We start from the raw sequence: 18,697 nt of genomic DNA, 5'->3' as shown, positions 1-18,697 counted from the left end.
ATGGCCCATGGAAAGCTCTCCCGGTATTCGCAAACAATGGACAAGAAAGCGTGCCGCCTCCGAGCCGTAGAAACGAGAATGATTAGTCCCCCCAGTCTCAGTTGGATGAAAAATTATTTAACGAGTAAATTGTAAGACCCCGGCACACACTCCCATGCCGACCAGACAAAGACAAATACCGGAGCTGAAGGCCAAAAATCAGCTTACGATCGTTTGAAGTCTGACACCTCCTGGAGCCAACTACCAACCCAGATTCACTTCACCATGAATGAATGATGCCTGTTAGAGATGGGTGAGTGATTATACGCTTGGTACGGGTTTTCTCGAATGGAGCTTGCCCAATTTATTTTACTCTTTTATTGTATATATATTGAATATCACATCTTATACATATTATTACAATCATAAATTGCTCTTCGAAATTCAAATGTATTTGCCTATCTTAGATTTAGGCATTCAATTTGAGAAACAAAATATAAATACCTCGATTTGAAAACTTTGGTAAATATTAATCTAGTCAAACATATTAATATTAATTCATTTAAGTGATTGTATTATTATTTTTTAATTTATTTACCCAATTGAAAATTAATCAAGAAGTCATGAACATGAAAGCAAAATTAATACAATTTAAATAATTTGTACATCTATTACTTTAAAAAGTTTAAATGATTGAATTAAATTTAATTTTACTTTTTAAAACAGATTGCCTTATCCTTCAAAAATGTAAATTGTGTTTAATGGCTTATTTTTAAAATACCTCTTAAAATTATTTTTTTTAATTTAACTATCATTTATCAGAGGCTGCAGATTATTAGTTGAGTTTGCACGTAGGGAGGAAAAGTAAGGGGATGCTATTATTAATGCTGGGAGATATAAATATGCCCGACACGTTATCACCTCTAACGACAATTGCAGAGCAAGAGGTAGCAGCACCTTCAGCAATGGCCGACTTCTTAACGAAATGTTTCTCTGGTTGCCTTATGATTAATCAATATTTTTGTTTGAGTTGCAACAAAAGCGTCGCGTTGCCAAGAGCCAAGTGGCAATACCGACGGCCAAGACAGGGGCTGCACGGCTGAATGACTGAGATACTGACAGACTGAATGACTGAAAGACTGACTGACGATGTCGCTGGCATTTCTTTTCGGCTGCCGCATTTGACAGATCAACGTGTGCTGACAGCTTTTGTGTACGATCTTCTTCCACTTTTGTTGCTATATTTGTTGTTAGGCAATGTCTGAGCATAATTAATGATGCGCGGTTTTGGGCGCTTTTGAATTTGGCGCTGGCAATGGAGTTTCATTGTTTGATCGCATTGGTTTCACGCCACTCTGCCCACCGGATTATACAGAAATATAGTATGTACGTGTGTTCAATCGCGATCTTAGCTGAACCGAGTGGAGTTCTGGCCTTTGATTGATCTGGCTACTGTTCATTTTCACGGTTTATTGCTGATGAGTTATTGAAAATCAGAACCAAAACAAAATTCACAGTAGTCGGATAATAATTGGCTTTATTTGGGGATGATAAGCTTTGAAAGGAGGGAATAATATGAATGTCAGTGATCAATGGTTTCTTTTGGCTTAGCAACTGAAATAAGATTTTATTTGAAGGGATTCAAATGCATTAAAAGCATATTTGAAACAAATTTTTAATTTGAAACAAAATATAAAAACAGAAACTATATAAAATTAAAAAAAGATCTCATCTAACTTCGATTAATTGTATGCTCCTTCTGGGCAAGTTTAAATTGTTTTCTGTTTGTCTGACATTTGTAAGCTTTATGGACAAGTTTAAAAATATGGTTTTCAACCTTTATAAATGACTAGAATTTAAGCAAATTTCGGCAAGTTAAAGTTTCTATACCGTTGTAGTTTTACAAAAACTTTGTTATTTTATAATACAACAATATATAGACACATTTGTCGATTTTTTGCATATTTGCTTAATATTGCTTTTAAGGCTAAGAGATTTACAAGAAACATTTTCGATGGTTCAATTTTAATAAAATTGCCAATGATTTTTGCCTTTTTTTTTTGGAAAGTTAGCTTTAAAAGTTAAAGACTAGTTTGCGTAGAGTGCTTGACTCTATTGCTAGATCGACATATTCGATAAATAGCTCGGACATATCTCCTTCAGTGCGTTGCAGTTCTGAGTGCACTGAAATTGCATTAGAAACACAGTTTTTTTTTTTAAATAAAAACCTTTAATAATATTTTCAGACCGTGAACACAAATATTAGTTCCATAAACAGTTTTGCCTCTATTTTATGAAATTTTAATGGATTTGGAAATGAGCTATATATATTAACTAACTTAAATTCGTTCATTTATATAAGATGTTTGTTTTTGAAAATTCATATTTTCATGGTTACATACATTTATATAAATAAATACTTTCGTTATTTAAGTCATAGACTTTTAAATCCCGTGTAACCAGAAGAAGAATTCCTCGATTTATTTCCGCTCGATTTGAGTCACATTTAAATGCAAGTAATTCCGGCTCCCGGGTGCCACACCCCCCGAAATCTGATTCCCAAACGGACGGATAAGGAAACCGCCAACTCACGGTTGGTCAGCCACCAGAAAACCAGAGCCGGAGACGTTCGAGGAAATTGCCGCGTTCCCTGGCAGGAAAACCCGACCTGTGGTCAGGCTGCCTCACCGCCGCAAGGCACAAACGGAAAACTCGGATACAAATAAATAATATAAATACGGATTAAGGGAGTGCGAGTGACTGGAAAAAGCGTAAAAGCTCGAGATGAAACTCCGCTTGAAACAACGAAATAATGCCTCATTTTTTCTTATCGCCGCAATAAAGCTGAATAAACGCTTCATTTCCATTTGTCTCGCAAGTGAATCGCCCTTAGCCAACTTCAGAGTGGCCGCGTCACTTTGTGGAAAGGGGGACTATTTCTGGGGGGACTGAGGTCCGAGATCTGTGGGTTTCTGGCCACCCAGTCGGCTGGCCACATCACAAGGTACATTGTACTGGGGAGCTGCAGGAAAAAACATTGCTGAAAAAATAAAATAAAAACCGTTTACACGCCAAGCTCAGCTTGCTTTTTTCTTTGGCAATTTTTCCTGTTCTTGGTTCTCTCCTTCATCATCGCCGTTTTCTTTTTCTACTTCTTGAAGCGGCATTTTTATCGCTTCGCAAGTTTTGCTTATTTTAAACACGAACACCAACAACAGCCTCAAGAACAACAACAACAACCGGCGGCAAAAAATTATATTCATTGTGAAAAAAAAATGGAAAAAGAGAAAAAGCAAAAGTCACTTCCGGCATGCCAAAAGGAAAACGCGAAAAGTCTGCGAGTGTAGTAAGAAAGAGGATGGGAGACCGAGAATAAGATGGACAACCTTATAGAGGAGTGGGGGGTAATAGCTAGTGGCCACAACTTGAGGAATTTCCTTCATCCAATTAGATTGAAAGTATGAGAAAACCCGATAAGATTTTTCGTTTTAGGAACCTTACTTCATGTAACTAATAATAATGCAAATATCGGATAACATGTAAAAACAAAAAAATTGTTTATGCACATAAACCTAGCTCTTTGTTGATTTAGATAAAGTTTCTTAGAATATTTGAAATATGAATGCAATAATAGGAATTAATAAATATTCGAAAAAGCCGTAATGATACGACATTTTGCTTCAATTATACCCCATTAAAGTGTCTAGACGATCTTGATATTAATGCATATAAATTAGAAATAGTTTTCGTATGCAATATTAGCTAAATACTTCCCCGTTTAGTTTTCCTTACTCCCATTCCGATTTTAATGGCTTCTTACCAATTAACTTTGTATATTTACATTTTGCAACTTTCAAAGCTTTCAACGCAAACCACTTAATGTGTACAAACAACAACAGCAAAAAACTATTTAAAAATGCTATAAATCTTCGGTCGATAAAATGGCCGAGCAACTTTGTTGGCTGCTAACACAAATTGGGTAATTGACAATGGTCGAGCAATTTATACTCTTGCGGGCTCGAAGCATATTTGTTTTTTGTTAATATAACTTGACAAAGTTTTAAATACCATAATTTCTTTTAGAAACTAATTTCTGAATATAATTATATATATTTCAAATACTATTTTTTAAATTTTTTATAAAGCGTTTTAACTTTAAATATTGTTTATTCAAATTTATAATTTTAGTATGCTATTATTGAAAAACGATGTAAAACACCTTGTAAGATATTTAACCACATCGGCTTTCATACAAGTTTGCTTCCTTTAGTTTTAGCTTGTCGTGTTGGCTAATCAACAAGTTTAAGTTTCTGTTAAGTTTATCTGCTGCTGGCTGAACGCACAGGCTTTCAGGCCTGTCGCAAATGCAAATTAATTAACGGCTCCGACAGCAGTGGCTTTAATTGCCGGTCGGCACCATGTCGTTCCCCGACAACATGGCGTATGCGTGATGCCTCTGCCTGATAATTGAATTTCAACGGTGTTCGCATGCGTCCAACTTCAACTCGTCGAGTTGCAGCTGTGGGATTGGAGTCGGAGTTTCTGGCGGAGCTGCTTCAATTTGCCACAAGCGCCGCCTTTTTCAAATGAGTTATGGTCAGAGGGGCAAGTGGAATCGCTGTGGCAGAAAAAATACGCATAATTTTCCCGCTAGGACACTAAGAATAAATATTTAGGTCTCCACGTCACATTTTTTGATTCTTAACCATTTAAAATGGTTTTTAAATAGTAACATTCAGGTAAAAATAATACTCTTACTGATTGCCATTCTTTTGAAAATAAAAATGTATACAATCAATTTAATCAAAAAATTTTTTATTTTTAAATTCTAATAAACTTTCTTATATTTCTTCATATTGAGGTCTATTATATTAATAAATATTGTTATCGTTGTTTTTAAGCCCATTAAAAATACCACATTGAATATGAGTCTATACTTGTAGTGTTATGTAGTATATTTCTGCAACACATTCCGCGATGATTTTACAATTCAATTATAAATCTATGGCTGAACTGTTCTTCAAAAGCATTTATTTATTCCACAATATTTCTAAGGAGGATTTTTTGCAAGTGCATTGAGTGAATTTGTCCCCTAAAATACGTTGTTCGTGTGGATGTTCCTGCTGTTGCTCAGGTTGTTCTTGTGGATGATGTTGCTGCTGCTGTTCGGTTGGCCTGCTCTTTGCTGTTTTCCTGGCCGATATTAACCCTCGAGTCAAAGTCTTGAGACATAAATCATTTAAATCACTAAAACATGCAACTGCCTGCCATTCGCCTTCTTCATCCGCTTGAGGTCCTTGTTCTATGGCAAAGACATTAAATAAATCGCCTGCTGCCAAATGTTTCACATACGAATTTGCCTAAGCAACTCGGGTTTTTGCCAAAGTTTTGCATTTTGCCTTGTCGCCCCTCAAAGTTTTCCACCTCCCTCCGTTTTCCGGGGTTTTCCGCTCCCCGATCTCAGGTTTACGTGGGTCGTGTCAGATGCATGTGTAGCTGGGGCATTACACACAGGTGGCGACATATGCTAAATGTCACATAGTTCCTCGGGCCGTACATAAACGTATGTATTTACGTATGCATGATATACGGACACATTTATTTGGCTTATTTATGCATAGCCTGGACATACAATCATATATCATTCGGGGGTGTAAGTCAATTGAGCTTGGGCATATTTCATGCAGTTGCTTTGAATTGATGGAACGATTATGGCATGATTGGAAACGATTATCTGGTTTTCCACAGAGACAGAGACAATGCAAGTGGCGGTATAGATATCTATTCATTGTCATAACGATTTTCCAGTAGCTCCTATGCTGTTTTGTTTAACAATTTACTTACAGGAGCAAGTCAAAAAAGGATATTTGATTACTTCTATAATAATATTTTATTTGTTAAAGCATAAAAGAACATTATCTAAGTATTTCCTTTAAATTAGATTCCAATTCTATGGCAATTTAAATTGGAATTTTTTTGAAGTCACATATTTCTTAAATCAAGAAGGCCCCATTCTTAGAAGAACATCAGATACTAATCTGATAACAGTTTGCAAAATCAAATTATTCCAAATAAAATTTCCAAGCATTCAATCGAAGGGAAAGTCCGCTCAACTGGAACATGTGTCTGTCAATGCCATCGATTCCATCCGCAAGGGAGGGATTTAAAACAAAAGGTGGAAAAAAACGGATCCGAAAATGTTGGCCTGGCTCAGTGCAGTGGATGCGAAGGATGCGCACTGCCTTAATTGAAACCGTTTAAATTGCAATTAATCACCCGGCGGCGAGGATGGCACGAATGTTGCACAGTTGTTGCCGAGTGGCGCAGCGAATCCCCGCGGGGGTGGGGCGGGGGATAAGCCCCGGGGAGGGGGTGGATGTGGGGCCTTTGCCTGAATTACTGTCACCGCAGTGACTAATTTTTATCCTTTTTTGTCCGCCAGGAGCTGATTCTTTGTTTTAATTTGCAGCCAGTGAAGAAGCCACTGGAGTAGAAGTTGCGGTTACTGTTTAATCGCTTTCGATATGCAGATTTAAGTTTGCGGTGGGTGGGAAATGGGGTGGCGCTTTGATAAGTGAAAATATGGGCGACAACCACCGCTGCGATGTGGGCCGGATACGACCACACTCACAAAAATTGGATAGCTTTAGCACGGTTATTTCGTCGTAATGGTAAGCTAAATGTAGGTTTTAAAATGCTAAATTCCTAACCCTACCTTTGGGTCACCGGCTATTTAGTGAATAATAAATTCTTAAATCAAAAAGTGTTCTTATTTCCCGAACTTAAATTATCTAATCTAAATTTTGATGGATAAGTGCACATAGGAGGACACCAAAAACTATACAAAAAGAACTACTTATTTTTTACATTTTATTGTTTTTGACTAAAAATATTATTCCATTGTTCATAAATAGTTATTCTAAGCCTAATATACTTGTTTTTAATCTGTTAAAATATAACTATCGATTAAAATAAAAAACAATTTTAAGTTTGAATTTCAAAATTCTATTTGTATCGGTTCGAAAAAAAAAGGTTAAATTCCTATCTTTACTTGCTTCCACTTGTCATATTTAAGACTATTCTTTTAAAAAGTCGTGTATTATTTATTCTCTAAACAAATTCGATTTGATTAATATGTATTATATTATATTTTTTTTGGTGCACAGAAGACAGTAAACGGGCGGACGATAACACCAACCCCAAACCCCGGCAAACTCCGCCGGACGCACGCACCGGATACGGGATTCGGATGGAGGTGTGGGCGGGCCTTACTTCAGGGGGTGGGGTGGCTCCTTTTTAAGTGGAAAAGTGGAAATAAATTAAAAATGGGTGGCATCGTCGAGGCTTCGAGTCTCGAACGCGTCTGCCACACGACGACAACGACGCTGCCGGCTTTGGCTCTCGGCTTTTTTGGTAGGTAAAACTTTTGGATGAAACAGTTGAACTTCAAAATGTGAATTTGATTAGGATATTTGCATAAAATTCTGTTTCTGCGCCAAGTACACACTCCGCTTCACATTCTCCCCTTCCCGAGAGTCGGCCATAAAAAATCCCCCGAACACAGGCGACGGTTTGGTTAGGGATCCGACCTGAGTTGGAGCGTATGTTCGCTGCCGGAAACGGAAGTATATAAGTCAACCTAGATTTGGTTTAGTAGCAGCTCTGCTGATACCAAGGACAAATGGCCTTTCAGTCAGGAACTTGCCGAAAGCCGGGGTAAAAGTGCTTTAAGGACTGCATTATTTAAATTTGTAGCAAAGTGGTTGGTTAAGAGTAAAGGTCGCTACCTTCAGCATAAAGTGTAGAGATTCGGTTGGAGAAACACAATGAAGAATAAAATCATTTATGTATTTTAACTACAAATAAGCACATTTCAAATAAACTTTGTCATGGCCAAACCCGTTTTTATAGAAAAAGTTAAAAATTATGTTAGAAAAACTCTTCAAGTAAAAAACCGTTTGGGTGCACCCATTATCTTGTACTCAACTTCGTTTTGATAAAATTGAGAGGGTAGACACATTCATCACGGTTAAGCAAATCGAAAGCCATGTCTGGGAGTTGTCATCGTTTAAACCTCATTATTGTGCGTAGTCCTTACGCAATCCTTACGAAACTCTTCTCCTATTAACGTCCCTTTATCTCTGGCTAATCCCGCCTTATAAACGCACCCTCCCCGGAGCGTCACAATTAGTCTTGCCCATAACGGCAGCTAATAGTTTCGTAAATAGTTTTGGCCAATATTTACATGAGTTGCCTTCTGCCTTCGCTGCTTGTTGGTTTTGTTCCTTTTGTCTTTTGTGGCCATTGTGAAAATATTTGTCTTCGAATGGCCCATTGTCTCTGCCCGTCCTCTCTTCGCCAGCCACGCACCGAATACACTCAAAAATATTTAGTGAAATTTCTGTCTATAATTTGTGGAGACTTAAAATATTACGGAGGGTTTTAAGGCGCTATAAAAAATCTCAGATACATTTAAGAGATCATGTAAATTAAACAACAAATACAGATTTTAACAGAAAATTCAAATTTCAAAATTGAGTTTGTTGTAAGCGTGCAGTAAAAAGATTTGTTTTCTTTTTTCAGTAAGTTAATGTTTTTATGTTTGCTAAGCTTTCGTTTTCATTTAAAACTATTGTATTACTTTACTTCTATGCATCATAAAGCTTTTTTAAATTTCTGTGCATAATGCGAGCTCTTGTTTTCCTTTTTGGGTAATACTTGGGAATATGATAAATTTATAATTCCCAATTTTTCTGAGTGCTCACGCATCCGCAGTGTTCGACGTCCATCGCTGACATGCGTCTGTCTCAAGCTCGTCGTCTTCCATCCGCTTTCTGGCCATGTCTTTCGGTCTGTGTCTGCGTTTCTATCTGACTCTATGGGTTTGTTTCTGTGTGGCTATCTGTATCTGTGTCTCCGCGTTTTTCTTGCTGTCTGCCTTACAAAACGTGTTCATTACAATCCGCTTGCCGTTGCTTCTGCTGCAGCCGCTGCCGCCGATCGGCCAAATGTGTCAGAGCTGAAACGTCATGATTAATGATGCAAACATGTGGGCCCGTCTCCGAGTCCGACTGCGACTACGATTCCCAATCCGGCTGCGAGTCCGGCTACCTCTACGGCTCGAATGCGTTCGGGGGGCAGAGACAAAAACAGCCCGAGGACAGGGCAGGGCCTGGGAATGGGATTGGGAATGGGACTGGGACTGGGAATGGAAATGGTAACGTTTTATCAAGGTAAATTAGAAGACGAGACACCCAAAATGTAAACATCGAACGGGGCAACACTCGGACATTAGGCGAAATTAGAAATTAATCCTGCCACTGCGCCACAGATGGAAATACTTCCAAGGGGAGGGTTTGGGAAGATCCCAGTCCGAAGGTCTGAGCGTGGGTAGAGCTCTTTTTTTTGTACACTTTTTTTTTGGGGCGGAACTTTAAAGGTCAGGCAAAATTAATGGGAAATCCTCATGACTGACAAGCCGGAGTAATAGCATATACACATATCATAGATGATCCATCGAAAGAGGCACTGGAGTAAGACGAGCAATCGAGGAAGTCCCAATTTATATTGCGAGAAGGATAACTTGTTCTTATGTTGTACAGAGGAGATTTCTGTTGAACTTGAATATTTAGGATTTTCTTTGTTATTTTCATAAAAAATAAATAAAAATTATATTTACTTAAACTTATATTTGGTGGTATGCAATTTTTGGATACAATTAAACCTGCGGTTTACCTTTATAGTGTATTCAAAGTCATAGTAGACGAATACCAAGAAAATATTGGACTTAAAGAGTACTAATTAGACGAAATAACTGACTATGTTAGAAATATGTAATATAAATTGTGAGTTCCTTTGTGTAGTTAGGAACCGCTTCAGCTGATATGTATAAGCCCTATGTGACACATGGTGTCCTTCCAGAGTGGGTGTTATGTCCTGTGAAATAACCAACCCACAGCCAGCCAATTACAACACGACAATGCGCTGACCTCAACTCTGCTCCTTGCACACACACACGCACAACCACACGGCAGAGTGGTTACCGTTTTGTGGCCCAGCAGGAGTTGCAAGGGGTAACTTGGTGGCTGGAGCAGAGGGTGGGAGGGTGGCAGGGTGTTCAGAGCCAGCGATACAATAATTGCCCTGGGCCAGCGCCTCCGTCCGCCGCCAGTCGTCAGTCGACATTGTTGCGGCCTAGCGTGAATTACATACACAGAAAGAAATGCTTATTAGGTTTGAAAGATCTTCATTGAAAAATACTAGGTTTACGAGCTGCAATTAATATGCTTTTAAGTACTTCAACTGAAAGAAAGTTCAGCCTGACAAAGTATTTTGATAAATATTATCTTACCGAACATAGCTCAAAATGTTTTGAAAATAACATTTGGTTATAAATTTAATTAAAGTTGCATTTTCTGCAAATTGCTATTATCAAATTTGCAGTTTTCTATTACTTAAGAATTTTTGAAAACTTTACAAATAATAAAAATTAAGGCAATTCGTAGTTTTATAATGAAATACGATTCTACTTTGGATCTACAGACAATCAACACTTTGATAAAAAGTGAAACAAATTAATTGGGATACTAAACATTAAAGAAAAATTATTTTGATTCGATTTGGAAATTAAAGACCTTTTTAAACTCGTAACTCGAAGAGAACTTATTTTAAAAAATATCAATATCCAGCAACCTAAAAGATCAATTATAATAGGACAACACATGAGCGCTCGTTTGATCTCTAGAAGATCAAGTTTTTAAAAATATTTTTGACACCTGCAGTGATAATGTTTAAAGTATTTAAACACAAGGATATTAAAATAAACAGATTGTTTTTAAAAATAAAACTTGATATTGATCTAAGCCCGTCATTTTAGTTAAGCACCTCTAATTTTAATTTTTTCAAGTGCAAAAACCAAAAAAAGGTGCACGAAGAAAAAAGCAGACCGACAAGAACCACTACCACTGTCTATAAAAAGCCGCCATGGCCCGGTCATTCATTCATACTCGAACTCGAAGGCAGGCGATGGAATGGCCAGCTCGGGAAACCTGACATGTTCTTTTCGATCAGACAACGACCACCACCAAAAGGTAAAAAATACGACGAGGTGGACGAATCGGTGGATAGGGGATAGGGGAAGAGGGTATGTCACTGTGGGTATTCGAGCAAGTGTTGTGCGCGTGTGTGTGTGGAGTACCTCAATCATGTAATTATTTCCTCCGCAACAAAGCCCAAAAAGAGAGTGAGAGAGAGTGGTGGTGGGTGCTGGTGTGTGTCTGTGTGGGCCAACTTAAACTGGTAGCGTGTTTGTGGCTCTCTCTCCCTTTTCAGCAAACAACAAAAAACACGAACAAGATTGGTCTACATATATTTCTTAAATTATATACACTCACACTCACGAATATATAAAAAACTTTCGTGTTTTGTTACTCAATTTAATTCAGGTAAAATATGTATTTTTCCCTCTCTGTGTTTCTTTATTTTCAGCGCTGTTTGCGTTGTCTTCCCTTTCCCCCCTCCCCCTCCACGAAAAAAAATATAAAATAAACCCAAACTTTGGTCACGAACATGAAAAAGCGACGTTTCCGTTGAACCGTCTCCAAAATGGTCGCCGCTTGATTGGCTCAGTTTTTTCTCAGTTTTTATGGTTCATTTTGGGCTTACTCTCGATGATTTCGATACACAAAATGGTCGTCTCTACTTTTGCCAGATCTTTTCCACAGAAACGATATAATTATTTGGCTAAGCAAATTTTCAAAGGAAATTGTTATACAATAATTATTAAAATTCACATTTTTCGCTTTGCGGTTTTTGCTCACATCTCTGTAGGCTGGACCGAAATTGGTATAATAAGATTTAATCAGGCTACTGCGGTTTGGACCCTCAATTTATGTGTTTACCTTGAAGAATCGCTCACAACGAATGCAAAATGTTTTTTGACTATTTATAGTTTCAGGCCAATTGGAGAATCTTATGGTTTGTGGTTGGAAATATTGCACAATGGGTGAGAATTAGTTTATTTAGCGGGGAAACACTTACTTATGGAGTTATCACCTGAAATGAGAAAAGAAAAAGTTTTAATTAGAAAGGGTATTTAATAGATATTAATAATCGGTTTTTGGGTATTCTAATGCTATTAGGTGGGATTTTCTTTAAAAGGGTTTCTTTTAAATTCCCTTTTCCATATTGAAATCTGATCAAAGTACCTTAAAATAGAATTGATAAGATCGAAGCTCTTCAAAATACACCAAATATATATATTAATAAAATTTGTCTTTGTCATATATTCAAATGCATGTCAGCATTATTACAAAATTATCACAAACGCGATAAAAGCTACACTTTTCCCATCTAGGGGATCCACTTCCAAAAAACAAATTTTTTAAATGGCTAACTGAACAGAGCTTTAAATGTAGTGAGCATATATTCCTCCATTGTTCCACTCATATCATATCTTTAAGTATTCAGACTACTCTGGAGTTTAATGAAAGCTTAAACCGAGACATAAGCATAAATGTCATACCATACATCCAGATGCACAAAAGAATCGTTAAATGCTTATTGAGGTGTATAAATATTTTAAGACTCCATTCACCTGCAAAGGTGCATACTTGACTGCCTCAAAGAGGAACTCAGCTTAAAATATTAAGACATGGTATTGGTTTATCTTTTTTGGTGACAAAGTTGCCAGCAACTTGTATATAACTATATAATATTGGCTAAGAAACTTTCTTTCTGGAAGTTGGCTAGTATCAAGAGTGGAAAATAATTAACCTCAAAGTTCGGCAAGCGGAAGTTTCCCAGCCGGTTTGACATGGTCAACACATGCAGCACGTAACGAGTGGTCAATAGGAAGTACTTCCCATCCCCACTTTTCCACAATCCTGTCCTGGAACACAACTTCGTAATTGAGAAGTTTCGAAGGCAAAAAATAAGTAGGAAATCCCTGCCAGGAAAGTCCCAAGGAAGCGCAGAACTTCGCTCACAAGTACAAGTCTATTATTCGAAAAAGGGAGGAGGTTCGAAGCAAGGGGTTGGATCACGACGATGATGATGATGGGCAAAGGCAAATAAAACCATGCTGTCGGAAATAATAGCGTCTAGCCTGGAACTTAATTCCTATTGGGTTGGGTTTCAGTCTGTCTTCCTGGGGGAGACCCCCACCCACTTCCCCACCCTTTCCCATAGAACTGATGCCAAGTTTATGCAGTTTCATAAGCAATATTTGATATTTTTCGTGCAGCGGCAGCAGCTGCGTGATTAGCAAATATTTTCGTTTGATAATCAGCGAACATTCCCATTTCTATATGCAGCTGATGCGAAGCTCATGAATATGACTGGGCACTTTGTTCGGCCATTTCGGATATTTCAGTTAAAGATGGAACTGGCTTTAATGGGTGGAGCTGCAGTTACATCCGGCTCAAGCTCATTGGGCTTTTCTCTTTGATTTATGGCCAACAAATACCTGCCGTTGTGGGGAAAATATTTATATTTTTATGGTGTAGCATTATATATTACATTTAATATAGTATTATAATCACAATAATTTCAATAGATCAACAATATCTTTAAAAATAAAATCATCAATGCGATTTCTTCTGAATATTTTAAATGTTCACCTTTTTAGCTTAGCAGCAATTTAACTTATCTTATTCCCACAACACACTTTCCCTTAAGTTACACCTTAAAGTACCAAATTCCCCCAGTAGACACTTTCTAATCATACTGAAAGACCATTTACCTAATTGAAAAGAATGTAGTGAGCTATCTATCCATCTGCGCTTATTGTATCTGTCCGTGAATATTTTGCAGTCTAAAGTTTCTGTTTTGCTCGACTCCCGATCCCAGGTCCGATTCAAGGCAATGGCTTGGACAGTTTTCGGTGCGATACCTCTCGGCACTGCCATTGCCATTGCCATTTCCATTTGGGGCTGCTCAGGGGCGAATTCGGGCCTGACTGACAGGGAGTAGGTGTGACCGGGCTACTCATTCATTCTGACAGTTTTCCCACCCACTCTCGCACACGAAACGCAATTTGTTGTATTGTGGGCAGTGCCCCTCGAGCAGCAAGACACTTTGGAAAATACTATCCTAAACTTCATAGATTCAGAATTATTTTAGAGTATCTAATGAAGCAGGAACTGTTTGTAGGTAATTTGTAATTTGTTTCTTAACACGAAAGGGCTTCTTTATTAATTCTGATATCCTGTGGTCACGAATACTTAGAAAGTATAAACATTTGGTTCGCAACTTTTTAAAAGAATTATGTTTTCAACGTGTTCTTTGTTTTATATTAGTAATAAAAATACAAAATAGTACACTTTGTACTAAATATATATTTCATTGAATTGAATTATATTTAAATATTTTTCTTTTAATTAAACTTTATAGAACAGTATATTATAACACAAAAAAATTTTTAATAAAACTTTGATTATTTTCCAATTAAAATGGTAGAGCCCTAAAACTTTTTGTTGTGTAAAGATACCACCACTTTTAAATAGGAAAAAAGAAAGAGAGACAAGTTTGCTTGTGGCGCCAAAAACATTTCTCGCAGGTCGCAAGTCGCGTGTCTCTGGGCTTTCATTTCATTTCTCCCTCAGTCTTTCTTTTTTGTTTTTCGGCTCTTGCAACTAATTTTCATTTCCAACAGAGTGCACCTTTCGCCAGCAGTCGAGGCGGGGAGGTGGGGCTGGGTGGAAATCTTATTAAAAAGTGAACAGAGTGCGATAAAATTGAATTTGCATTCAAAAGCCATTAACCGCAGCAGTCACTCGGCCTGCTATCCCCTTTGCACTTTCTAAGAATTTAAAAAAACGCAAAGAATATAGAGCTGGCGAAAAAACCTTGAACTCGGCTTTAATGTGGGATATACATATTATTCCAAATTTGTTTGAACCAAAGGAAATTATTATTTCGCGCACATTTTGTTGACAGCTGTTGGCTATAAAAATCTATACGTGATAGAGAGATATCAATAATTATTTTATATGTGTGCTTGGTAATAATCATGAGTGTTTTCACTCGGCTGGAAAAATATTATTTTAATTGCATATAAATTTCACGCTCTTTAGACCCCATAACACACCATTCCGTGGCCGCCATTCAATCAGCAGCGAAGCAACAAATTGTTCGAAAAGCCATTTGGCCAATGATCTGAACGATGCGTTTATAATAATCACCACCCACCGCGCACCTGCCTCGACCTTTCCCCCTTCGGCCCACCTTCAACCACCCATTTCGAATTAAAGCTAAACGATTCGGGGCTATTATAAAGCCCAGGGAACCATGTTGCCCGAATCCCACTCCCCATCATTTCCATTTCCCCCACCTTTATGGGTTCGCCTCTATTGGTTCATAATTGTCCCACTTATTGCTATTTTTATGGCATATTACATCTAGCACGTTCGGCTCCGATCTGTTCCAATTATGTGAGCTGTGTACGAATTTCAATTAATAACTAGAAAAGAGTTGTAATCACCGAAAATAAATGTGTACATCTTTGTCAATGTGCATGTGTTTTACATGTTTAATAATTCAAGTTTATTATGCACAGCCGCAATAAGGGAATGACACACCTGGTCTGGAAAATATACAATTTTAACTCAATTTCATTTTAAATTAAAATGTATACCTCATTTGAAGAAAGTTATATACACAATAAAATTTGATAATTGCATGTTTTTCCAATGGAAAACTATGGGTGCTAATGTAGTTAAAGGATAGCAAGATCGGAAAGATTGGAATGGAGTTGCTGCAAGTCAGAGTACAAAATCTCAATGCAGTTTTTGAAATACTTCTGCTTACCAAAGTTAACTTAAGAAAAGTTGAGTAAATTAAGAGCCATTTTTTAAACAGCGCCCTCTCAAAAGTTGATTCAAAAATACATCCTTATCCCTCGAAGCAGAATCCATCGATCAATGAGCTGATCACATTGACATAATTATTGGTCTGTTGTATTGCTTCGCTCATCGCATGTCAATTAAAATCACAATTTTCAATGCAAATCAATCAGGGATTTCTGGACTTGGGCTCAACTGCCTTCAGGAGTTAAGTCAACCACCGAACAACAATTGATGTATTGCCCAATGGACTTGGCCTGGCATGAGATGATCAAAAAGGTGGAGAGTGAATGAGATTTATTTTTTTGGCAAACATGTCAGACCGTTTACAGATGACAAATTCATTTTTAACACGACACAAAAGTGAAAACCAACTGGGGAAATATGTTTTATACAGACGTGTGTATGTGCTCATCGAAAAGCTCACATTGGGACATTGCAAGGCAGATTTCCCAGAGAGTCGCTTATGTGGTCTGTCTGACATTTGACTGTTGCCGCCCCCTCGGACAATCTTTGTGTCCTTCGGATGTAACATGTGCAGCTCGCCTGTATCTCACTCAGTGATAGATAGCAAATACAAAATTAAAGATTCGCCTTTAGTCTGCGTTAAACGGAAGCTTAGCCCAAAAAAGGTCAAGTCCAAAATGATGGATGATGCTGTGACACTCACTCACACTCGCAGATTCTCAAACCTACATATTGAGGGAAGCATCCCCAAGTGACATCTTTCGCTCTTCTCGCCCTATTCAAAAATTGCTGCCTTGCCTTTTGGGGTTGCAAATGTTCTTCGATACTCCCAATCCTTATCACAGGTAGCCAACTTAATATCCGCTTTAAAAATATCCCATAACTTTCGCTATCTGTCCGCTCATCGCATAAATAATAACTGTTAACATTGCCCAACAAGCCACAAATTAAAAACTACAAGGAGCACTAAAAAAGATGGGAAGTTCTTGAAAATTTACGAGCACCGGAATCACGTGTCAACCACGCGCGTTCTCCTTCTCGGTTTCGGTTTCAGTTTCAGTTGCATCCAACCCCCGGCTCTCACCTCGTTGAAACTTCAGGACGAACCCAACCCAATCCAATCCTACTCCGAGGACGAACCCCTCCTAACCCAGGAGTTTCCGCAGCTGTAGATATGATGCATGACTCGGCGGAAAGCGGTGTCGTTGTCGCTGTTCCTGCCAGTTGTCCTTAAGGATTCACGTGCTAAGCGTATGCGAATTTAAATCTGTTTGCTTCTGCCGCTACCGAATTTGAATATACTATGGCCACGAACGGAAGAAATCCTTTGGCCCTGCGGTTCGCCGTTTGAATATAAAACACAGGGGAAGTCAACAGCCGATGACAAACAGAAAATCCATTTTCACACAAACATTAGTTTTATTTAAATCACACTCACATCGGGTTACAGGGGGTTACAGGGGTTAGCCAGGAGTTGGGCTATCAAGTGAGTGTGATGTGAGTGTGTGGATGTGATTTCCTCCTGCCCGTATTTGTTGACTTTTCACGCTCCTTTAAATGCCGTTAAATGTGAAAACCTTGTCGAGCTTCGGTAACATTAATCAAAAAATTTAAACATGTAGGTTTGTTTTTAAATAAATAATGCTTTTTGATATTCATTTTGAGTGTTGACAGCAATGATTTTACTGCTCGCAGCGTAGGTAAAGAGAAGCAACAGGAAATGATTTTAGAACTTTTTATATTATTAGTTATTTAACTAAGAGTTACGATAGTAGTACTAAGACTCAACACGTATTTTGATATCTTGAAAAATAAATTTAAGATTATATTAAATTTAAATAAAATATATTTTAAATACCTATATGCATATATATCTGTTATAAACTGTTAAACTGTTATCGTTTGTGTGGTCTAGTTAAAATATATTAAACGTTTGCTTAACAGCTACTATATTGATTTCATAAAAATTATAAATGTAGTCCATATTTTTGTATGTTAATGTTACTTAGTGCCCAAAAATTAAAGCTCTCAGGCCTTAATATCAAAGGAAAAAGGCTCCCCGTTTTCCGAATCAATCATTTTAAAATGTGTGGTTTTCTAATATTTAAAATACTAAAGATTATAATAGAATTGTTTTGTGAATTTCTAAAAGATTGTGTACTTTGCATAAAGATCTTATATAGCACCTAATACATGTATTACAAGCTTTTAGAATATATAAAATCTAAAAAATAATAGCCTTACATATTTTTGCTTGGTTTATGCAACTCACCGAAGCGCAACTCAGAAGTCAGATTCAGTAGTCGACAATCGGTCCGTGCGTGATGATAATTTATGACATTTTAGTGTCTGGACTTAGTTTTTACATTTTTACAGTCATTTGTCTTTGGCAACACCCTCGACTGAACCTGGCCAGTAATTACCGCAGTTGGCCCGGCTCATTGATAAGTAAAACTGTGTTTCATGCAAAAACTTGGTAATTTATTAATTTATTATAGTTGTTAGGGTGCAACCCCAGCTCCGTAACCGTAACCAATAGACCCCCCAGCGACTTCGGTGAAGTGGAATGCAGTGCGATTAACTCAGAGTTGAGTTATTGACTGGGGCCGGGGCCGGGGAATAAATAGGTGTACTTCCCCTACTTATGATAGCACTAATGCCCACAACTTAGCCCAGTCTTTGAGATAAAGTCGCAAACAAGCCATTTTTATGGCCGAAAATCCAATTCAAATGTTTACAAATCGCTTAAACTGGGATCTCGGCTGATGAGCAGGAGGGCTCTCTAAAAAAGACATAAAAATAAATCGCGTACAAATTGAAAATAATTTCAGATCTGATTTTCTCCTGCTAAGCGGGAAACTGGACAGAGATGTCTCCAGTGGAAATGCGGACAGGCGGGTCAACCACCA

The 18,697-nt window shown here is 37.7% G+C and overlaps 1 protein-coding gene across 2 annotated transcripts in view; it reads right to left on the bottom strand.

Moving 5' to 3' along the window:
- The window catches only part of LOC108043934 (homeotic protein proboscipedia), a 38,795-nt gene that overhangs the window by 11,782 nt on the left and 8,316 nt on the right, over positions 1-18,697 (bottom strand). For both annotated transcript variants that reach the window (XM_044456916.1, XM_044456917.1), the window contains exon 3: positions 12,019-12,033. In XM_044456916.1, coding sequence (XP_044312851.1) covers positions 12,019-12,033 — 15 coding nt within the window. The remainder of the gene's footprint in view (positions 1-12,018; positions 12,034-18,697) is intronic.

This window comes from Drosophila rhopaloa, unplaced genomic scaffold (assembly GCF_018152115.1).
Source record: "Drosophila rhopaloa isolate 14029-0021.01 unplaced genomic scaffold, ASM1815211v1 contig_155, whole genome shotgun sequence".
Classification (NCBI taxonomy): Eukaryota; Metazoa; Arthropoda; class Insecta; order Diptera; family Drosophilidae; genus Drosophila; species Drosophila rhopaloa.
This window is presented reverse-complemented; position numbering and strand designations above follow the sequence as displayed.